At 40.6% G+C, this 25,198-nt stretch overlaps 2 protein-coding genes across 5 annotated transcripts in view; both read right to left on the bottom strand.

Annotated features, from left to right (window-relative positions):
* Positions 1–25,198, bottom strand: part of LOC137200873 (RNA binding protein fox-1 homolog 3-like) — a 505,114-nt gene that overhangs the window by 464,149 nt on the left and 15,767 nt on the right. For all 4 annotated transcript variants that reach the window (XM_067615568.1, XM_067615564.1, XM_067615569.1 and 1 more), the window contains exon 2: positions 3,696–3,858. The gene's annotated coding sequence lies outside the window, so the exon portion shown is untranslated. The remainder of the gene's footprint in view (positions 1–3,695; positions 3,859–25,198) is intronic.
* Positions 19,646–21,481, bottom strand: LOC137168125 (noggin-like). Its single transcript, XM_067570613.1, has one exon. The coding sequence runs from the start codon at positions 20,718–20,720 to the stop codon at positions 20,052–20,054; it is 669 nt and encodes a 222-aa protein (XP_067426714.1). The 5' UTR covers positions 20,721–21,481; the 3' UTR covers positions 19,646–20,051.

Genomic DNA, 25,198 nt, shown 5'->3' on the forward strand with positions numbered 1-25,198 from the left:
CAAGGTAAAAATAGCTTTTCTTTGTTGACAAGGGAACTCCACAAGGTACATTTAATATATAACAGAAAATTAACTAAAAACAAATTTGTCTCTCAAAATGTATGGATTTGCTGCTTCTCTTGGTTGTAGTTTGGTTTGATCTGGTAAAACACAATATATATTCAAAAAGGTACCCTGACTGACTTTCTCAACAGCCCAAACTTACACTATGTCAAGACTTGATTTGAGCTTTCATCCTCTCTTGAAGCCTTCATCAGCACCACTGTTAAATAATATTTCCCTTTAGTAACAATTAATACTTTTAAATTGCACCCCAATTGAACTGAATTATTAAAATAAAGGAAAAATCTGGATGTGAAAACCCCAGTCAATAAGGTTTTCTATCTCTTATCTCTACTATGACTGGTGGACGCATTTCCCATTAGAGCCACTAGATGGTGCTGTTGTACTTGAAGGAAACACAACCTGAGAGTGCTTCAGTCTTAATTAAACATAATTGTTTAATCTGTTAGTTTACACACTTGAGATTGAAATCCTTAAACTTAATGTATCTCATTACATGCCGCAAACAAACAATTTCCTGAGTTTTTCACATTAAAAGCTCCCAATATAGTAACTCTTTAAGATTAGCACAACAGTATATAATAGTATGTCTTCTATAGTGAAAGGAACACCTAAAAAATATCTTTTTTTACAACATTGGCTCAGGTTTTTAGTTATCTACGACCACAGTTTCTAATTTCAAGTGCTTGCCAAAAGAAATGTAGATGTCTTCTGTTTCCACTGCGTGCTCATCTGATGATCTTGATAACAGCGGAGACCTGTACATGCCTCTGACATGCCAACACTTTCAATATATAGCTAGTGATTAAGTTTCAGCCACTCATTCCATGTGGGTATCGGGTGAGTGTATGGCTTGGCGCTGCACTACCTTGTGTCTCTAACCCACAAACTTGTGGCATCTTTTAAGTGTTTTCCACTGAGAAAAGTAGAGCTCTAGACCGGAGGCAACCACAGAATAATTCGGCTTTTTGATTTGGCGCTAAGTTGCTCAAATCAAATAATCTTTCAGTAACGGCAGAACAGCTCTCTGACAGGACAGAAGACAATATAGCTGTGTGATCCCAGAGAGACACCAGCATGGGCCACAGTTGTATTAACCCTTGACGGCTGATGTCACTTTTGACCTGCTGGTTGTATGTATGAGCTGTAACTGAGATGAAAACTGCTGCGTTCTCTGACTTGTAAAAATAAAAATGACCCAAAAAAAACTGTAGATTCAAGCTTCACCAATGTGAGTATTTGCAGCATTTCTCAACCTCATATCATTATAAATTGAATTTTCTTGTTTGTTTGGGGGTTTTTTTTTACTGTTCAGGCAAAATATGCAACTGGAAGACGACACCTTGGGGCTCTGAGATTCTAATTTATGGACTAGACTAAACAATTAGACAGTCAATAACATGAAAAACACATTGAAACTGAGGAAATAACCTTTAGTTACATCCAAGTTCTGTATTACTGGTGATATGGATGAGGAGATATCAAGGGTTATGGTGGATTTAGGGGTCACACATCATGGGCAGAATGCTAAAGGTGGCTCCAGTTGAGTACAATATAACCAGTTATATACTTATAGGCAATTCCCAAGGTAGATTTATTCATAAAAATACTCCATTACAAGTAAAAGTCCTGTATAAATGCTTAAATAAAAGAATAGATGAACTATCAGCAGAATGTAGTTAAGTATTGAGGTTGAAAATTCATTCCTGATCTTAGACACAGCATGCTGACAAAATAATCTCATCTCAAGGTCCATTTAACAGCTTCTCTGGAGCTTTCAGTTATATCGCTTGATCTTTACCAGCAGGTCAAGAATGAGCTTTTAGACTTTCAAGCCAACATGGATGATAAGTCCTCAAAAGAAAAAATGTAAATCTGAACATCCTCAATCCCCCCGACAACTGATAAACGCCATCTACTGATAAAGATGATGAGATATGATTGAAAGCTCCAGAACAGCTATTAAATTGACCATTCATGCACTCTTTATTCAGAAATTCCCTGCATGTAATTATAAATATTATACTGTGGGATGATTATGACTGATGCAGCATTTTATTGCTGCAGCTGGTTGGAGGTGGAGTATAACAAAGCACCATATTTTACAAATGTTTGTATATAAAAACAATCAGCTACAGCTGTCAGATGAATTTAGTGGAGCAAAAAAGTACAACACTTCCCCTGTGAAATATAGTGGAATAGATGTGAGATACTCATTATGTACAACAGACATGTAAATGTGCTTAGATACTGTACATGTCGCTGCTGGTGAAAAACGTGGTGAAAGTGGTGCAAGAAGTTCAATTTAAAGTATTGTTATTGTTCTGCTGAAATGAAAAAGAAAGTCTGCAGCACCATTCAACACACAGACGCCCCTCTCCCTCTTTCACCACCCCTGTATTTACACACTCTTAAAAACACTGTCACACAGACTGACTAACTGACAGAAGTTATCATTACACAAAGCGCTCGATTCCATAATTTATAGAGATCCCCGTCCCAGTCATGTGGAATTCTCCCAAAATAAATTCAAGTAAACACTTACGCGACAAAGAGGCACTCACAGTGGCCTGGTATGCATAAACAGTATGAACAGTGTGACAGTGTAATCCCAACCCCCCACCAATCCCCCCCCCACCACCCCAACACACACACATACTGTATATACCCAACAGCCCAACCCAGCACTGACTTCAGGCCGGGGTTGGAAATGAGCCTAATATCCCCTCCTCCTCCTCCTCCCTCACCCCCAGCGCCGATACACCATTCCCTGACCCCCACCGCCCCCACCGCCCCACACCTGACTCTTGGCAAAATAAGCCAGACTCCAATCCATCTTCCATCGCAATAACACACACCCCAAACCCCGTGTTGTTTTGAAGAGCGTTCAGCAAGTTCATCTCCAGGGATGTTTTTTTGTGTTTTTTTTTCCTTGGGACATCGTATTGTTTTAGCAACACAAGATGCGGTAAATCAATCAGCTTAACTCCGGCCTTTGTTTAAAAGCCAGAAATAAGCTTTGTCCATAATGCAATGTGTGAAGAGAGCAATCGATACACAGGATGCAACAAATATACTTGTTTTACTTACCTTTTCATATGCAGGAAAACGGTTTTACTCACCTCTGCAGCCTGAGAACAATCTACATAACATAATACACAACATATACAGTAGCGTCAAAATAAAGATGTCTGCTGGGAACAGTTTTGATCATTTGTTTGGCATTTCTTTTTTAATATTCTGCTTTATCACTGGGCAGGATCCAGGCATGATGTTGACTGATTACGTGTATTTAAAGGCCTACACTGATATTGATGTTTAATTTTCTCTGTTTGTATTTTTGTTTGGACTCCTCTTTACCTTGAGGATTGTAACAGAACGCGGCCTGGTTGAGTTTAAAACGCCGGGGACGGTTGCTATTCGATTTCAAAGGGAATGTTTAGAAACCTGATCCGACCCTCCAGCGAGCATACCTTCTACACCCACGTCTCCCCTCGCCCCTCATTCTAAATCACTCCACTGGAGCAGTGTAAACAAACTTCAGTTTGCTCTCTGATATTGAGAGGTTAAGACAAGCGGCAATCCTCCACTATGACAACACGGCCTCAGACAGACGATGTCATCCGTCTTACCTCACTCTCCATCCATCACTACGGCGGAGTCGACAAGTCTGACAGTCCCACTCTCGCTTTTCTCACTGGCACAGGCCTCCAACATCTGTCACATTTTCCCTCCGAGCTTTACTTTTATTACACCAGATGAACTCCACCTCCTTCCCTCTGAATTCACGGACACCTGAAGGGCAAGCAGGCAAGAGAGAAAACATATTGATTAGTCATGGTATCTGATGTCACCTTGGCTCCATAAACACTTTTTCAATTGCCGCTAAGCTACCTGTAAGACGTGAGACGGAGATGTCTGAGCCGTATTATGAGTGCTGCAAGAATTCATTGGATCCAAATGCAAATGTGAAGATAGAACAAGTAAATAAAATCCTGAATCAGCAGCACAACATTTATTTATTGGGTTTGTAAGGCAAATATGGTTCTGAGGTTACAAATTATCAACTAAATGCATTCATTTCTTGAGTATTTTTAATTTGTAACATAAATAAAATCATTACAACTCCTTAAAAGCTGTAATAAAAAGATTGAAGCTTGGGTTTGATAATATTAATGTTTTATGCTTTTCTGGGCTCTACTAGGAGGCTGTTTTAAAGGGTTGATGGGGGCTTCATGGGGATTGTTAGCAGGGATTCACTTTATGATCTTCATAACCAGCAAACCCGACACATTGTAATGCAAACCCATGCACCAAATAATTAGTAGGTTTTAAAGTCAATTAGTGTTTACAGGGAACCAACATAGAGATTTTCCTTGATGTCTTTTCCTTATTGGCAGAATTCTGGATTAACCGCTGCTGATTTATTGGTTTTTGAAGTCTTGGCTAAAATCTGAATATGTTCTTCAATATAACAAGATTTCGACCTGTTAAATAGGTACATAGGACATTCATAGCTATACATTTAACATACAGTACAGTTAAAAAAAGGCAGCGGCCATCAGCACATAACGATGTGTCTCCTGATGACATCACCGAGGGAAAAGCATTCAAGTATTAAAAAGGAAAGCATCTAATCTCAGCCTTGAGACAGGATCTGTCACATGTCCTCAGGGTCCTTCTACTTTGTCTACTTTGTGTTTATGACCAAATACCTGCAAAACTAATGACATTCACATCAGCCTCGGCTTTAATTCGCATGCTAGAATGCTAAACTTAGATGGTGAACATAGTTAACATGACCTGCTAAACATCAGCATGTTAACACTGTCAATTCAAACATGTTAGCATGCTGATATTAGTTCAAATCACTGCTGAACAGAGCTGCTACCATGACTTTTGACATTTAACACATTTTCTGATGTGCTGTTGTAAATCAGGCTTTAATTTATAATGTGGTAAAGCACTTTATCTAAACAGCAGAGAGGAAAGGAGAAACTAAAATATGAAGTCAAAAAAACAAGAGAAGTTATTGCACAAAAGCGATTTTTTTGACATGAAAAAAAAGCTGTTTCTATCCCAGCGAGCAGTTTCTTCTAACACCCACAGGGCAGGAATAAGAAGGAATCTCCCTCTGCTGTGAAACTGAGGTAACAAAGTCAAACTGTATCTAGCAGACAGAAGGTGCCAGCGGGAAGTTTACCCTTCTGATCTTTCTATAATCTGCTCTGGGGAAGACACAGCTACTCTGCTTACCACCTTCAAAGGCTCCTCTCCTTAACATTCAGCCTCACATCCTAATCTGATTGAGGAGGAGAGAAAATATTGACAATTTCACAGGACAGAGGAGAGTAAATATTTGAAACCATTGCTATGATACACCACTGGAACTGAAGCTCATATAGTAACAATTTAACCAAATAATTGTATTTTTCTGCTTTAATGCATTTCAAGCTGTTTTAGGAGTTTAATGTCAAGTTGCTCCAGTGGAAAATCCACAAAAGAAGTAAAAGTAGAAAGCATGTTCTTGTCTTTCTAAGCTTTTTTTCTTTTTTACTTTAAACTGCGAACTTTTGGTCAATGCTCATAAAACTCCACAAAGCCAGTGGCACCAGGAGAGGCGCGCTGATAAATCAGCGGCAGGCCGCGAACAAGGCCCGGTGCCGGCGGACCTGTGTGCAACAGGACAACTCTATCGGTGGATTTCACAGGTCATTACTCTGGCTCCAGCCATCGCAGCCTCCAGTGGCTCTGGAGACGGCAAGCTTTTTCTCAGAGACAACAGCTTACTGGGCTTTGTGCTAGCTAAACAAGCGTGTCTGTCTCACAGCAGTAGATTAATGTCTAGATAGAGGGTTTGCTCCTCAGGGAGACCTGTAGAGGAGCCATCCATCAACCTTTGGAGGCCATTACACAATAACAAAATAACAAAATCTGAGAGAGGGGCTCATTGACTGAACCCTGTCCTCTGGGGCTACAGAGAGGTAGACAGAGGAAGAGCTTTCTGAATTAAGTCTGAGCGAAGAGAGGAGGGATGGTTTTACTGAAAACTGGAGTGAGTGCGCATGAAAACTGCTTTAAATGATACGCAGGGTCGAACAGAGGTGATAATTAATGGATGTAAATGATTAGAAACAGTAAAAGAAATGTATAAAAAAAAAGAGAGAACACTTGTATAAGGCTGCAAGTAATATATCATCTTTTCAATTAATCATTTTTTCAAGTTGACGTCTTCAGATTCCTTGTTGAAAACCCAAAAATATTCAGGTTACTATCATAAAAATAGAAGTAAGAAAAGCAGGAAATCATCACATTGGAACACCTAAAACCAGAGAGTGTTTGGCTTTGTCAATTGAAAAACTATTGAAATTAATCAGTTATCAAAATAGTGGTTAATTTTCTGCCGATTGACTAATTAATTAATTAATTGACTAATGATAGCAGCTCTGCAGATGTGTCATCTGTGAGACGTTGTGTGTGGTAAACACACAAACCCTCTCCCCTCCACATGAATGACAGTAAACAACACAGGATCTCTGGCTGTGCCCCCCTCCCCACCCACCCTCCACCCCCCCTACCCCAGAGGAGAAAGGGGTCACACAAACACAGCATCTGACCGGCTCTTAATTTGTTTAAAGCAGCCCATTCAAACAGGATCCCCAACAGAGAGAAAATCTCGTTTCCAAGGCTGTCGCCATGGCTCGCGCCGTGTTGTTTAGGAAGGAGATCAGGACGCCGCTGACGACTCAGCTGACCTCCAGCGCACACAGCTTCCACAGAGGTGCCGGGTTGTAATTAACACTTTGCAGATTACGTTTACAGGACCAACATGGTCTGCCTGACTTTTATTACCGCCTGGGTTGTACTTCTGCCCTCAGGGGATACAAAACACTCTCTGTTTGACGCTGTCCTGTCCTGTGTGGGAGCGTTTGACAGGTTTTGATCATGGTGAGAGTCAGTTGGCTGTTCACCGTACCTCATGTGCAGAGATAATGAGAATCTCCCCTTGCCTCTGCCAGTTTTCCAGCTATGACTGGATGAAGAGACATGCCGCAGTCTGAAAATATTAATCTATTTCTGTCCTCTATCTGCAGCTTTCATTCATTTATTTGGCCTCACGCTGTTGCTCTAACAGTCTTATTAGAGGAGCAGCGAAACTAATCCATTTCTTGGCAGCAGGCGGCAGACAGCTGGGCAGTGAGGAGTCGCAACAAAGTGGCTGATATAATTGCGGTGAAATTATTTTCATGCAGCTCCTCAGTTTCTTCTCAGGCTGCAAGCAGCGCTTCAGGTTAACATGCTATGGTAATAAAGCAGCCATTAACGTGCTAATGACCTCAGAATATGAGGGCCAAGTCATTTAGCATCACACATGCCATTTACAGTGCAGATAGAGGACATGCATAGTATTTCAAAAAATGTAAATGTAAGGTTTTTGAGGTTCAGACGGCTATAGGCTGGCAAAATATTTAGTGGAAATATCCTGGGATCTTGATTTACCATGTTGAAACTGTTCAGCAGATTCCTCGAGTGTTATCTTAGATCTAAATATATCAGATAAAGGCCCAACTAATGCCAGCGCTAATATTAGTCCTAGTTAACATGCTGAACACTTGTGCTTTTTAATCACGGACCACAGCAATGTGGCAGTTTGCAATCTGTATCCATCATCACTGCAGACAAGCAGAGGAGGATCTGTCTGAATTACATATTGAGCGCAGCTGTTGAAAACATCTGCACACATCTGCACCACTAGATGGCAGATATCCCCTGAAATACTCTTCAGTGCAGCTCTTCATACTGTTCAGCAGCAGCTGTCATTAATATTCCTTCAATGAAAATTCAAAACTGATGGCTTCCAGTCAGGTCAGAAAAAAAAATAGAAACTGTCAGCGGCTAAAAATAAATCTGAAGTTCAAACCCAAAACAAGACATACTTCAAATACTGAATCTACTTGCTGCAAATTACCGCTGAAGCCTGTCAACAACTTGCATCCAGCTGTGCCAAATACTACTGAGAGAGAGTTCATTATAGATGAGAATACAGAGGGGTGTCACTCTTGACGGAAAAAAGCCTGGGTTTCCCATTTATCTCCCCAAACCACACTTGTGTGTCTCAAACACTTCACACTGAATTAAACTGAAGTGGAAACCCGCTCTCCAGACTAGCAGCACTTCTTTCCACTCTACGGCCTGGGTGATAAATCTGTAGTATTCCATCCTCTGCTGCCTGCTTCGCTTGTTCTTCCCTTTTATAAGCTTTCTTCTCTCTCTGGTCAGACTTCAGTGAGTTGCTTTGCTCACAAAACAGGTGGAGGGGAAGATCAGCACAAGAAAATGTCGACTCTTATTCTTAGGTTCCTGTAATGAACCGTGAACCATGTGAAAATGCTCAAGTTCCAACAGTAGGCTATGAAAGGGCACCTCACATTTGTAAATGTGACAATAAAGCAAAGTGCAGCAACAAATTACATGTCTAAATGTTATTTCTAGAGAATGGTATTACTTTTCATTGTTTGGGACGAGATCCCTTATATCCAGTAAATCCTCAGTTGAATTAGTTCAACACATATTCGTTTTCTTTCCAGAATCAAAAATCTCATGTGCGGAGCCAAACCAACAATGAACTGATCCTACTTACAAGTATTGTGTGTGTATCTAAAGTCAGATATATCTTATTCCTCTGTGCCGTAGATCTCTGTTGTTGTCCAAAAACTATTAAAAACACATCAATGAGCCACACAACTGCACTGGGCGACATGTTCCTTCATTTTTCATTTGACATTTTCAGTCTCAGGAGAGTAGTTCAGAGTGCTACATATCACAACCTCCACAACTTTCTCAAAAACCTTTAGCACAAAGTCAAGAGGTTGTATGTAGCACAACAAGCTAGTGAAGCATTTCAAACTGAACCACATTCCCATGCTTGTGCATTGACCTCTGCTTTACACAGAACTACTCTCCAGAGACTGAAAATGTGATCTCTGTTATTAGACTTTGGAGCCGTTTCTAAACAAACTAACACTTTGTGGTGAAAGAACATGTCAGCCAGTGCAGTGGTACGGCTCGTTGACATGTTTTTCTCCTCACACCTTGAGTATTACAACAGTCTTTTCTCTTGTCTTAATCAAAAAAACTTTAAACTACAGACTACGCAGAAAATCAGCTGCCAGGTTTTTAACCAGAACTAAGAGTGACGATCACATCACACCTGTTTGCGTTGGCTCCCTGTTTGTTTTAGGATTGATTTGAAGATCTTATTGATTACCTTTAAGGCTCCTTATGACCTGGCTCCAGATTATATTTTCGACCTTTTAATCCCCTATGAACCTTTGCGTAGTTTGATCCTCAGGCAAAGGTCTTATGTCTCTTCCAGAGTCCAGGCTGAAAACTAAAGTGGACAGAACCATTGCTATCAGGGCCCAAAGGCTCTGGAACGACCTGCCCGAGGAAATAAGGCTGTCTGAGTCAGTGTCTTCTTTCAGGTCTCTACTTAAAACGTACAACAATGGAGGTCTACGGCACAGAGGAATAAGATATATCAGGCTTTGGATACACACACACAATACTTGTTAGTAGATCAGTTCATTGTTTGTTTGGCTCCGCACATGACATTTGTTGACGGTAAGAAAAATATAGAAAATTGCCAGACGTATCCTTTACATACAGAGTTGGAGCTATGAGGCAATTAGCTTAGCTTGAAGACTAAAAGCAGAGGGACCCAGCTAGTCTGGCTCTCTCCAAAGTAAAAATGAAATGCTTACCAACAACTAAAGCTCAGTAATTAACATGTTGTATCTTGTTTGTTTGATTGTTATCAAATAGAAATATTAAAAACAACAGTTTGTGGTTCTGGGAGGATTTATATGCTGGAAGTATTTCATGACAAACAATGAAATGTCTGCAAAATCAAATCTATGTAGTGTGAGTATTAGACCGTGCACATCGAATGTGAGATACTTGTCAGTTAAGTCTTCCTTAAACAGTCAAGAAATTTTACCTTTGCATCAGAAAAATCTGCTTACATCTCACTACTGAAATATCTGGCCTTAAGTAGTCTTTCCCATAAAACATACAGTATTTATGTGACATGTTTGTGCAGCACCTTGACAGAATGCAATTATATCAGCAAGCCACAGGCGTGTTAATGATGGTGCTCCGTCATCAGGATGGAGACGTGAAATTGGTTTCGTCTCAGTCTCTAGCGCTGGAGGGCTTTTGCTCCTGATAACCTTTTATGTTTTATGAACCCGCCGTTTGAGCGAGACTGTCAAAACTGTTATTTTCAGATAATCTCCGGTATGTTGCACATATTCACCTTTTCTTTCTCACTCTGTGACAGCCACAACGTGATACTCTCAGGGGAGATATATGGGAGTATGACGAGGCCCCTACATCTTTTTTTAACCGTCCTATTTCTCCTCTTCTTCTTTTTGTTTCAACATTATCTCCCACATCTGCTGCAAACCAGCGCTGAGTTTGGCCCATTTCCTTCATTGGTCAACTGTCAGCATCATGACATTTGCCAGTAAGCAGAGACAAACTTTATAGTTCCACTGGTTATACTTGAACTTATAATTATACCAAGAATGCAACACTGGATAATCACTAGGGGGGGGGGGGGGATGCAGTATACTCCATCAGAATTACTTGTCAGATGGTCAAATAGCTTCTGAAACCGCCTCACCGACACCTTTCCGATGTTACTTCACACTTAACTTCTCTCTCCAGCTCTCTTTTTTTTTCATTCGACATAACTGTTTGTCACTTTTCTTGTGAACAACCTTGTACAACATTATGCCTTCTAGGGGTCTGAAAATGTGCACCATCCATCCATCCATCCGTCCAACCAGAGCAGGACTGCTGGCAGACCTGGTCATGATGCAAAGACGTAGACGTGTAGTGACGCTTTAATCTCCCACATATTAAGCATTATGAATTCCTGTGAACCTGTTTGAACAACACTTGGAGTGTATCCATGTAATGTTCAACATCCAGTGAAAAGAGAAACCATCCAGCTGAGCCTATCCAGGAACGCTGCCAAACTTATCCCCAGTTTCCCAAACCAGACGCCATGCTTCATCTTGCTTCCCATCATCTCGTGGCTGCCAAGGACCCGAGGTTTTGTATATTGTCCTGAACCAATCTGGACTAAAACGTCTAAGACAAAATTCTGGTTACAAAACAAATCAAACAAAACAGGACTCTTTCGGCTTCTTCCTGGCGAACATCAAGTGGACACATTATCTTTGGTGTCACCATGTCTGTTACTGTTTCTACAGTATTCTTTCTTTCTTTTTTAATATTATTTTGTGGCTTTCTGCCTTTAAAACTGGGCAAGAGAAAGGGAGCAATAAATGATCTTTGTCCAGATTCAAACCCAGAATTCTGTGGTTAAATGGTTGAGAGAAACTACAGAAATACCAGCCATAAATTTGTCAATGTGCTTTTTTTTAAAAGAAATGGCATAATTTATATAATCCACAACATGACTGTGAATCGTCTTAAATCTTAAAGCACAGAGTAACAATTGGATCTGAATGTGATCAAACTTCCACATCTATACTGTTTTTAATAACTCTCTTGCAAGCATCCTGTGGGTTTGACACCTTTAACGACCCAAGATATGAAACGCGCTGTGAGTTTATCCAATATCATGTCGGTATCGAGTGAATGCTGAACGGTATTTTAGGAACCAGAAATAATATCAACAGAGCAGTACTATTGGTATTACTTTCTGAAGTTTTTCAAGGTGTGTGGTTAAATCAAAAAGAGGTGTATCTGGAAACAATTTGCAGAGATCCTGCAGAACAGCTGAAGATCTAACAAACCTTCCAGAAATGATTTCTTTAGATACCTAACATCTGATCAAAGCCAAGTGTAAAGACTGTAGAATTAATAAATATCTTAAGGCTGATTGTTTAGTTGTGCAAAAGATGGCAGGATGATAAGAAAGACTTGGCATGCGCTGATGAGGGTAAACCTGAATATGCTTGAGGTGCCAGTGGAGAAGAAGGAGGGAGGAGGAGGAGGAGGGTGCGCACTGGGAGAAGCAGAGAGAGAGAGAGAGACACGGGAGAGGAATGATGGACGGCTCACACGCCAGCCATTGTGAAAGAATTATAGCTAGGTGCCGCCAACTGAGGCAGTGTGGCGGCCAGCCAAAGCCCTGGGAGAACAAAGGCCCAGGATCCCTGTGTGTGAGTGAGTGCCGGCCCGCCTGCCCGCGGAGCCCCAAACCTTCATATTTACATGCGACGCTGAAGAGTTAATTGCAGTGAATTCCTGCGCTGGGTGCAAAGTGGGGGCTGTTGTTGCTTTATTTTACATAACAAACACACTGTTTCTACTCATTCCTATCTATTTCTAACATCAAAAGATACTAAAAAAGGGTTTTGAGCTCTTGGAAATAAAAAAGTACTTCATCCAAAATGAATAAATTAATAATCACTGTTATTTGCTGTGGTGTGGTTGAGGAATTAGAGGAATAAGTGTAAATTTTAAAATTTAATATCAACAAAAACAGAAGCAGTACCTGCTGATGTTTCGTTTATATATTCTGTGTTATCACTGAGCTTTCTTCTTATAAACTGTATTGGCGGCACCCTGAGGAAAACATGAAAGTTACACACACATTCCTCCAATTACCCTGCGTGTTTGGGAAATGATTTGTATTTGATTCAGCTTCTCAGGAAATGTTCATGTGCGCGCTTTCAGCTGCTAGGAGAGCTAAGAGGCCCCTTTTAACAAACCAGACCTCATCCTCACAGTAGTTGATGGACAAAAGCCAAAATCTGTCAGGGTTGCTACGGTTCCTGATCTTTCGTAAACGAACAGTGCCCTCTCGGCTCTCTAGACTTGGCAGAGCTGCCCCCGTGAACATCAAAGTAGGGTCTGACCTTGCATACCAGATGAGGTTTGGATTAACGAGCTCTGGACATCAAACAGCAGGATCACCCCCCCCAGAAGTCATCAAACCCAAGCTCGGCGAAATTTACAGCGGACAAAAAAAAAAAATGCTGGAAAAATCAACATCAACCTTGCCACGCATCTCAGTTTGAACATCGTGACCAGGACGGGGAGCAGCAGCAGCAAGCAGCAGCAGAAGAGAGGATATTTCAAAAGCCTCCAATTATCTGATGTGTGGGAGAGCACAATGAACTGGGCCGCACGCCAAACAGCATCCTTTACCAAACAAATAAAACTTTTGACAGGACGTGTCTGCCTTTCAGTGGACTGCACACCAACAAACTGTTCATGCAGGGCAGCGACAAATGCTTCTGATATCCAGAGCTCGCTGATCTCTGGAACTTGGAAGAACGTTAATATTAAAAAATAACACTGATATTTTTTTTAAAAAAGCAACTCCAGAGTAAAAAACAAATGGACATATAAGGTTTTAGGTTTGCTGAAGTACCCAAAAGGCTTTTTACCTCTAAATTTCCTCCACCAAGCAGGTTAGTTAGCAGTTCATCTGATAACAGATATCAGTGAGGTTTGGTTTAAAGTCAAGCCATCTACTGAGGCATAAATGATTTGTTTTTTTGTTGCGGGTAGAATTTTTTTTTTTTTTTTTTAAGAGGGGTTTCTTGAGGACATGTCTGAAACAAACTAGTTTGAATGAGGTGTCATCCAACCACATCTGAAGGCACAAGTGTTTATAGCTGTTTCTAACAAAGCCGAGCCAAAAAGAGCCTGTCGTCACAGAGGAGAGGGGGGTTGAGACACCAAAAACCGTAGCATGAAAAATGTCAAAAGTTCTTATCCTTCCCACGTTTTCTCCTCGGCGCACCTGGATCGATCGCTGCGTGACGTGGAACCTGAAAGATTTTTTAAAAGTTCTATTATTAAAATTTCCTGGTTAAAGTTACACTTTTGAGTACTTTGATTACAACTACTATATACACTGGAAGCCATCTTTCTTGACATGAGGAAGGAAATACACTCAAATAACGTACAAATAACTACAACGGGACCGACTGTCCAACAGAGCGCGACAAAGCCCGAGGGCTAAAAAAAACAGTTGAAACACCTCTAAATAAAGGCTGAAGACAGGAGTTGGCCTTTGATGTTAGTCGTGGCAATCGTGACACTGTGAAAACTGTGAAATCGGACAATAAATTCAAACCAGAAAAAGATGAAGCAATAGCAAGAAATCAGATATTGCGGAATTAGTTTCAGTGTTCCTCATGAAAGGAAGAAACAAAGTAGTCAAAGAGCAACATGAAGTCCACAAAGAGAGTACAGAACAGTAGTTAATCTAGTAAACATACACAAGAGTAAAATACCCTAACCCTAGCTTCATGTTAGCCTCACGCAGCTAGCATTATGGCTAGCTTATTAGCAAATTAACAAATCACGAAGCAGCTGCAATAAAAGAGTACATACAGATAAGATTTAAGATGCTTACCAGTATTTTCTTGGTCACAGATCTCCAACTGCGGACAGTGTGCACGAGCAGGAAAACTTTTCTATTTGATGATCAACAAAAAAATTGTTGGGAGTAACAAGGCTTTATCCCGGCGACAGGTTCATATCTGAGTTGTGTTAACAGCAGAAACAGCTGCGAGCGAACACCTGCCTTCATTCAGGGATTGTTTCCCAGAGGCCTCTGCTGCAGCCACAGCTGGACATCTGGACAGCAGCGAATGAATGAAACTTCTTTATATTTCTTTATATTTGATCATATTGACAGAGGTATGCAGACAAATCCTATTAAAGCGGGGGGCTCGTCTACACTGACAAGCTGTGAAAGACAACTCTTAATAGGTCAGACATGTTTATGACAGATTTCAACTCACCGATTGAAAACATGATGAAAAATTTTTATTATTGGGATTTATGTGTACAACGTTTTCCATTTGTGCAGGTTTTCTTTCTTCATCTTTCCCCTTGATGTCAATGAGGGAACACAACATGCAGTTTCCTAATTTGCTATACAAATCTTAAATCTTAAGTCAAGGTTTATTTAAGGGATAAGTCTGGTAATTTTCTATGTTTTTCTTATTGTCAACAAATCTCATGTGCAGAGCCAAACCAACAATCTACTAACAAGTATTGTGTGTGTATCCAAAGTCTGATATGTCTTATTCCTCTGTTTTTGTCCAAAAATTACTATTAAAAACACGTCAATGAGCCACACCGTTGCACTGGGTGACATGTTCCTTCATTATGACGAGTTTGGTCACATTAGACTAAAAACAGCGAGAGTAGTTCTGTGGCAGACGCCACTGAGCATGTGCGGGAACACGGTTCTGTTTGCAGCCAAGCTAGCTTGTTGCGCTACATATCACGACCTCTAGACTTTGTACTGAAGTTATTTACGATGTACAATGTAGTACAATGTCAAGAGTAAGAGAGAGAGTGAAGATTGTTTCCTCTGAGGTCAAGAATGATCCTTTATGCTCAAATCTGTTGGGTTTACGTGCAAATTCTGGCTAATTTCCTCAGCAACAACTGGCCTTAAACTTACCAATCTGGACAAATGCATAAATATAAATACATACATTCCTGTAGGTTATGTTATGTACAATTTTTGGCATTTCACGACACTGTTACTGTTATCTAATGTCATGTTTTATATGTACACTGACTGAAACCAAAAAACGAGCGTGACACAGTTCATTTTTGACTTCGGAAACGGTAGTTCGACAATAACGAAAAACTTAATGTAACTTTACTACTAGCATTACTTTTTTCAGAGCTTTCAACTACATGTCACCATCTTCCTCTGAGTACAGTTGCCTCCATTCTTAGGTCACGTGAGGACAACTACGCTATTACCATGGCAACGGAGCAAACTATCCACTGAAGAAGTACGGAAAAAGCTAGCTACTGCTTTGAGTTACGATTAATTTAAGACGCTTGTTGGACATTTTCTTGACATCTGATTTTGTTGTTGATGATTTAATAAACTTTCCCCCCAGATTTCCCATATTTGGTATCTTGTGAAACTTTTGGATCTTCTCTGCTCAACATGAGTTTGTAAAGCTGGTGTCAGCGTCGCCATCATGAACTGAACAGAAACGCACTGTACACGAGCGGATGAAAAATAGATGTAATTCACTTTCCAAATGATGTTTTTTGGAAATATAATCTTTGATTGAGTCACTCGTGGCCTCAACTCTGACAAGCCTTGAATTTGGACTTGTTTACGGCTTTTTAAATGATATATTTTAAACAAAATGTGTCTAACAACAGAGTGACTCCTGTTGCCAGTCGACGCTCCGTCTTTGAAGCTTTGTGTATCATTTTATTACAGAGTTAAGGTCCAAGTGTGGTGGTGAAAGTGTATTCAGAGCTTTCGAGCCTGATCATTACAGCACATCCTTTCATGTGCTTGAACTGTTTTAACAGCATTATTTGAAATACGTCACAATCGCTGAATAAACATCGCTCTGCAGTCTGACTTTTTACAAACCGAGCCGGCTTGATCGGATTGTTATTGTATTTGTGATGAAGGTGCCACGGAGGCTACCTTTGGCCTATTAATGAGCCAGTCAAAGTTATGAAAACTAATTTTATCATCTGTAAAGAAAAAATGAACGGCTTGTGTTTGATATTGTTGGCAAAGCTAACAAAGAGAAGTTTGCTTTGATCAGGAAAAATATCTGAACCCTGTAGGAGAATTTAATCAGCAACAAGGTTTTGGCTTGAGAATATCTGCATAGTAAAAAAAAAAAAAAAGTTGATTAGGTTAAGGGGGGGGAGGGAGTAGAAAAGCAATAAAATAAGCCCATACCCGAGGAGATCATTAAGTTAATGGATTGCTGGTGGCTAAAAGCATTACGTTGTAGGGGTATCTCAGACTGCAGAGATCTGCAGACAGCAGCAGAGGCCGGCCAGCGTCACGGTGAGCGACGAGGCTGAGAGTGTAGAGAGAGCCAGCTCAGAAGTGACGAAGGGCATTAGCAGCCCTGCATCCTCCAGTCTGCAGCTGGTATTAGCAGGCACCGAGAGCTCTGTCAACACGTATTACTCCACACACAAATCATCTGACCAGCATCAGCACTTTGCCTGCGCTACGGCGGGGGAAAACACTGGAAGGGAAAAAAGGGAAAGATCGAAACTTGAAGAGGAACGACTCCTGTTCCTCAGAAACACTTGACTGAATGGTTATAAATATAATAAGATAAGATTTACAGTGACACGGATGTAAAACACCTGTTACTTCAAATAATAGCAGAGAAATTAAGGCTGGAGTATAAAAGAAAGTTACAAGAAACTACTGTTGCATATTTTCCAGGCAGCGACAGGACTCTAATCTTCTGGGAGCTTTAACGTCCGACTGTGACACACAAAACCTGAAATAGGTGGATATCCGCAGAGCTTGTCAAGCGATCATCAAGAGCTTTATGCGACAGAGCAAACAGTATCGCTGAAAAAACAAGGATTACTGTCAAACACGTAGGATCCAACACACACATGCATCACAAGCTGTTTTGGAGAGGGGGGAGGGGGGGGGGGGGGGGGATCTTCACCCTTACGTTGCTGTTCTCGGTGACAAGTACAGGGATTTGTCTGCTTGCATGTGTAAGGCCTACGTACAGAGCTGGCTCTGAGGCTAAGGAGCATCATTACGGACTAAACACAACTAAAACAAAACACAGGCTTTCTGGTGCCCCACTGTCTGCCCGACTGAGGCTGTGGAAAAACAGAGGGAGGGGGTTGTCGTTGTCAGTGGAGAGAGAGAGAGAGAGAGAGAGAGAGAGAGAAGCAACAACTCAAAAGCAAAACTCAGACGATTACAGAAACTAATTTATTGAAATACTGTTGTTAATTTTAATAGACGAAAAGCTCCGTCTCTACAAGGTAGTGTTGTGTGGCTGAACTGTATTCAGATTTTAGTGATAGTCTGTGAAGTTTCTCAAAAAAAAAGCCAAACATGTCAGGTTGAATTTTGAGGGAAATGCTGATAAAATTGAGACATTTACAATATTAACCGTCTATGTGATGTAGTGGTGCAGAATATACAGTATCGTATACTGTGGAAAGAGTTCAAGAGTTTAAAGGATTAACTGGCATCATCAGATTCAGAGTCAGTAAAAGTGAAATTATGAGGTGGAAGTAAAGTGAAGAAAAGGTGCCTGACGGCCACAAGATGTGAAGCAATCTCTGATGTTTGTGCTTCACACAATGGAAGATGTACTCACATGATTGACTTAATTAGAGGAAGCGACGCCACACTGGACTCGATTACAAGTCCTGCATTCAAAGTTATACTCCAATGTCTTCTAATTAACATGCAAAAGACATATATTTTTATACAATGTCGCCATATTATTAATAATGCACGAATGTGTTTGCATCATGCTAATGTTCCAGCTGCAGGAGGCGGAGCTAATCTTCACTACTTCCTACACTGTTGGGTAGTTTTTACTCACATACATATCATTTTGAGGTACTTGTACTTCACTATAAGCTACTTTATATGTCTACTCCACTGCAATTCAGAGGGAAAAGTACTTTTTACTCCACTATGTTTATCTTACCTTGCAGATAAAAAGATTTTATGCACAAAACATATGATCGTCTAATAAGATATGATGCATTCTTATAGATTGAACTATGTAATATTATGTAATGTCATTAGAATTAGCATCACCTCAGCCAGACACATGGTTAAAATGCTGCTGACATGTTTATGCATCAGTATAATAATGTTCTGTACGGCTGCTCTTACTCTCTGTAAGTAAAGAATCTGAACACTCCTTCACCTCTCATTTTAATATACAGCGATAGATATATCACATTTTTTTTGTATCTAATATCTAAATCTGCAACGTAGCTAGTTATTATTGCTGTTAAATAAATGTAGTGGAGTACAAATCATTATACTTCCTTCTGAAATGTAGTTATGTAGAAGAATACAGTAGAATTGAAAGTAAAGAACAAGTTTCTGTTCTCTTTTACGTGATAAATCTACAAAATTCTTGTTCTTTTTATATCTTTAGAAATTACTCATCGTCACTCTTGTCAAACAGGGGGTTTAAACACAGACCAGCTGACGGGTTACTCATCACACAGTATAAACCGGTGTTAGAAAACTAATTTATTACACGTCGACGGTGTCACAGATGCTGCAGTTATCTGCTTCTCTCACTGTGGAGCAGAAAACTCCTGCTGGGCTGCAAATGTGGAGGAGGGTCTGTGTTAGATGAAAGTGAGTGAGAACTGTTAGCAGCTGCTGATTCCTTCAATCAGTCCAATCACAGCCTCTTCCTTTATCAGCATGTAACGTGTCTGATATGTGACTGGCACTTTTTTTACAGTGATAAGATCAGTGTCGGTTACCTGGAGGCCGGGAGAGGACTGGTTCGAGCTTTGTCTTGTAATATACTAATTCGTCTACTTCCAAAAGAATTCTATTTATCACCAAATCCTCTTAAGCACATGATGTTTCACGCTGAAACTGTGACACACAATAAACAAGACACAATGGTTCTGCAATATAAGTTCATGATTGTGAAAAGTACCTGATGCGTAAAATGGTGTTAGCGTGAGACCTACACATTGTGAGCAGGTGACTTAATGGTATCTGACCCACAGCTCATAAGTGTTCAAAAAGAAGGGAAAGAATACATTTAGGATCATTTCAGTGTCGTTTTATTGTACGAATATAAAGAATAAATAGCAAAAAAAAATTTCCTTAATTTACAGGATAAAACAAGTCATTGATACACAACTGTATCAATAATCCCACGTTTAACTCTGAGGTCGATCTGCTTCATCCAAATATGGACAACTGCAAGTCCTTACGTGGCTCTATGCGCCATATCTCCATAAATACAAAATATATAACCAATTCTCCACAAATAAAGTAGACTCTGGTTACAAATAATACTGACTTTGTACAGGGAGCTATATAGAACTGCATGGCACCGCATATACAGAAAATACATTCCTACACTCGGTAGTGCATGTGAACAAGAATCACAAAAATAATGAGCTTATAATTTATTTTTGCTGCAGAGTCTTTTTTTTTTTTTTTAACTGGAGCAGGAGCATTTGCAGTCTGTGATGATCGGATACTGAACCGGTATCCACGCGCATTTTAGTCCCCCTTTCCTCTGCACGCATCTCCATCTCAGTATCGTCAGGTGGGTCGAGTTCGCAGGTTTACACACCATCCCTTCCGGAACCGAACACGACCTTTTGCTCAGGCAGCTGCCCACCCGCACGAACCGCGGCCAGAACCTGTTCCCCAGGTCGGTCCAGGTATACACGATAGGACAGAACGAGTACGCCCACAGCCACTGCTGCAGCCGCCGCTTCAGTTTCTTACTGGGTTTGTGCTTCTTGCCGAACTGGACGTCGAAATCCACCGCTCTGATTTCCTTTGGGAGTACTCCACCGGGTTTTAGGATCTCAAAGTCCTCCAGTTCGTCGTTCCCGGTGTATTTGTCCTCGACTGGAGGTAAAACGGACAAAAAGCGGCTGTCAAAGTCCCCCAGGACGCTCTTCAACTCGGTCTCGTTAAGGTCCCTCTCCTTGGGGTCGAAGACTGGGTCCGGATCCTCTTTTAATTCCACAAGAGGCAGACTGTCACTCGGTATGGGGCGGAGAAGGTAGTAGTGCTGACAAATCCCCTTGTCCATCATCAGTCCGAGGGATAGCACTAATAGATACATGGCTACAAACTGCGGAGACTGATCCATGTCAGACAGGTCCAGCGGTGAGATCAGTGCGCACAGGGAGCAGTCAGGGAGCGCTGAAGGGGGGACACACTTTCTTGTGCGCAATTACGCGTGAGCCGTATCCAAACTTGCGTCGTGAGTGTCCCTTAAAAATCACACATTCCCATGATATAAATCCGTGAGGGAAATAACAAAAAAAAAAAAAAAAAAACGTGTGTCCGTTGCAGCGTCAGTGGAAACTAGTTTTTATGATAAACTGCGTGACAGCGCTCAGAAGTCTCCTCGGGCTCCCTGCGCGCGGGCTCGGCATGATGCTCCTGTTGTCTCCGCTGCAAAAAAGCGGTGCGACTAACCCGCGACCTCCGTTATATCCTCCGCACGGAGCGTGATGTAATTCGTGTGCCGCTCTTTGAATATGGGTTTGTTGTCTAGGAGGAGATCCCCAATACCTCCTTCTTCCACCGCGCTGAAGGGGGGAGGAGGAGGAGGGAGAGGAGGGGGGCGGTGGTGGAGGTGGGGGGGAATGCCGGGAGAGATGAGACGCCCCCTGTCGGTTTTCCAGACTTCCTTCAATCAGTCTCACAGTGGGAATGATGCACAAAGTCTTTCATTCTGCTGGAGCTTCAGTTTAAGTTCCTGCAGAACATCCGAAACTTCTTATAAAACACAAAGTGTCACTTGGTTCAGAAGAGTTTTGAGGTTCTTGTGGTCAGAGTGTATTTTACTAGATGCATTTCAGAGAGACATAAACATGTTACTCCACTATATTTATCTGACAGCTGTGGAGACTCAACAAAACGTGTGATCAGTTTTAGAACAGTAAACTACCTGACAATCATTAAAATTAGCTCCCTCTCTGCAAGATTACACCAAAATGCTGCATGTTAATAAACTTAGGAATACAACAATCCACTAATATAATATAAAATAATATAACATTGACAGTGAGTGGCCGCACTGCTGTGTTATTAGAACCTTTACTTTCAATATTTTGCTGTGAAATCTGTGAGTAACAGCAGGACATTTACTTGTAATTGAGTATTTGAACATTGTGGTATTTTTCAGGATTTCACAGATTCAATCACATGACATCAAGTCCTTCTTCTGTCAGCCAAATTAAACTTAGATAACCACCTATTTAATCAAATAATACACTTAGAACACCTAAATTATCAGTTTATGTCCACTTGATATTTGTTTTTATTGTGATACAGCTTGCAAATGATTTGTTTGGTCTTTTCTTTACATTATTGATTTAAAGGTCCATGACCGTAATATTAGACGTCACTCCAGAATGCATATTTTTTGTTACTTGTAGAGTTTAGTCAACTTTGATTGTTTCAATGACAGGGAGGCAACTCTCAAAGTGTCTTTATGTTCCAACTGCACAACTATTTCGCCTTGAAAAATAAATGAATTCACTTATTATTGTTAAGTGAATTATTGCCATATTGTCTTTAAACCCACCTCAGTCATTACAAACTCATTCTATGTATCCAAGTTCTGTTCAAACACACACAGACCTGTATTTCGAAATTCAAGTGAAGATCAGACAGTATATGTATGCAAATGTGTTTATACTGATGCACAAAACATCTGGATAATATTTGCATTTGACAGAAAGCTGCAGCCGTAAAAACACTCAGTCTGGGGTTTGAATATTTCACTTAACATCAACAAAGAGCTGGAAGCAGCTGATACAGAGAGTTCATGATAATGTCAGGCGGGGTGGAGTGAGATGATTTTAACAAACTGAAAGATACTTAAAGGGAAACTAAGGGTGAGTTTATTTAACTTGTGTCCAATTCATAAGAATCATTTTCCTGATGAACAATGCAGGAAACAATGAAGTGACATGATCTCACCTACTTTGCAGAACCTTTTTTTTTTTGAAGAAAAGCGCAACATACAGCCAAACTATGAGATGAAACGGCCTGTGTTAAGGACACTTTTTGCAGCGTATTTACTGCTCGTGTCCAACTCAAGTGGGACAATATTTCTGCCTGTTACCGTGCTAGAGCGAGCCTCTCAATAAAGCCGGCCAAATTAGCTCCCAAATAAACAACGCTCACTAAGCAGCAGCCATGGAAAGTATCACAATTTGTGAACCTGTCTAAACTCATGCTCAGAGAATCATTCTTTGAAAAATAATTTAATGGAAGAACTTAGCCAGCTGCTACATCAGCCATAAACCATTCGCTTTAGATAAATGCATCTCTGTTTCATTTTTGAATGAGCTAATTCACACAAGCACTTGACCACACGACTCATTTACTTTACGGTCAAATGATGGTGAAAAGTCTGGAAAATGTCACCCGTATATTTTTCATCTGACCAGCACGTATCATAAACTATCGCTCCCCCCCCCACACCAAAAAAAAAAGCTTGACAGATAGGCTCAATCCATTGCATTCACATGGTAACGTCAGCCTCTTCAAATATTCATGAAATCACCAATTTTCAATGAATCATGCAAATAAAAGATTAAGAGCAATTTATTTTTGAGCAATTTAAATGAAGTAGTCGCACACTCGAGGAAGCATTAAAATGAAATTGGTATTTTAGTTCTCTTAACGTGCTGTAATATTTCATTTCTAACGTGTCAGCAGGGGTTAAAATCCAAATATGGTTTTCATTAAGTGTCATCAGGATTGCCAGGCTCATTTAATGCTGAGTTGTTTTTGTTTCTTCTAATCCCTTCCTACTGTTTTACCACAGGAACATTTTGATAGTGAAATATTCCTCCCTAAAAAAGACAGGTTACTTGAGACAGACGCCTGTTTAATTGAGGAGTTTTTTTATTCTTGAGTTAACAAAACACAGTTTCCTTGGCTAATAAACCCACCGACGTAATGACCTCTTTTTTTTTTTTTTTTTGTTGCGGGGGTCTGGTTCTTGAGAGGACTTTTAAACCTGCGCTTAAGGATATAGCATTCAAAATGAATCTCCTTGTTTGAGCCATGCGCGGGTCATTGTAGCCTTCCCTGCTGATTTCTCATTTAGTGAGAAAAAGCAGACTTCTCTCTTGGCAGACACCTTCAGCGCTGGTACCAAGAAAAGGCACGCTCAGGTAGAAACACACAACAAAAAAAAAAGGACTCAAGGATTTTGATAGCTTTCATCCATGCAGGAGCAAACCACAAAGACCCAAGAAGTCTTTTTTTTTGTTTGTTTTTTTGGAATAAATCTGTAAAAAAGGACTTTTGAGGCTCGATATCCTGAAACTTATCAATAATGGAGAGCAGTTAGAGCGACTGAAGAGTGATTCAGGAAACACAAAGCACCTTTTCACACGCTTTATCTTCCTCAGTACGTTGTTTCACACCTCCTGCTAATTGTGGCCACAGTGCCAAGCTGAATACACACAGACATGAAGTGGGTGCCACTATGTTTACTCTGGCACTTGGGAGGTGTGCAATTTACTAGTTTGTTTAGCACTTTTTTTCCATTCCTCTGCAATCCAAGAGCACACAATCACTATAATCACCTCTGCTGCCAGTTTAAAGTAATAATTTTGAAGAATTTCATTTAAAATAAATGTCTGTTAAGTCGCTAAATGGGGAAACACAATGGTGATTGCGCCTATGGCTCACTGATGAAAGCTCTTGCGTTTGCAGTATTATGAACTGGGTGACAGTGGCGACATTTCCTGGGAAAATCACATCTCAGTTAGTGACACGTTTTCCACCACCCAGCAGTGGTTGGTCCGCCAGAGTGGGTAGGCAGAGCTAACGCAACAGACTCACTCATCTTCAACTCACTTGTTTGTGAAGCGGGGTACTGTTTTTTTGGTTCCTGCTAGCGTTGCCAACTGCCAACTGACTGATGTCACACCATGGATGTATTAAAGGAGCTGGAAACTGGACCAAAAATGGCGTCCATTCAGTCCAATAAGAATTGCTTGCAAGTTTCTAGCTTCCGGGTTTGCTTCTGCATCGTGCGGCCCATGAATATGCGCAGTGGTGTTTCCCCAAGTTCTCGCTCGGCCCATAGACTTTACATTGTGATGATGTCATAGATTTTTAAATCACATTTCTTGGCTAAGGGAAAGTTTTACAAGTATAAAACCTCCAAGGATCAAAAATTCATAATAGAGTCATAATTGACCTTGTTTGCAGTTCAAGGTGTTGTCTCTTTTACAACAGTTGTCTGTGGGGAAAATGCTTTTTGGGCCTCAGGGGGATTTTTCGCTGTAATACCCGCGAGTGACCACTGGGAAAAATTGGCTGCAAGGTTGAGCAGCTCTTGAGCTCTTATTATACATGCATGCATCACACAGGCAACACTGTTTGGATCTCTGGGAAGTGAAGTCCAAAAACACACCTGCAATTACCACTTATCACCACAGGTGTCACCAAAGAGAACAAAACAGAGAATTCGAGATCGTTACTTTAACTAAAATTAATTGCGACGACTAAACACTGACCATTTTATTTTGCATTTCACACTATTTATTTTCTGTTGGAGAATTTAAAAAATTTGTTATCTACTTATTATCA

Source organism: Thunnus thynnus, chromosome 17 (assembly GCF_963924715.1).
Source record: "Thunnus thynnus chromosome 17, fThuThy2.1, whole genome shotgun sequence".
Classification (NCBI taxonomy): Eukaryota; Metazoa; Chordata; class Actinopteri; order Scombriformes; family Scombridae; genus Thunnus; species Thunnus thynnus.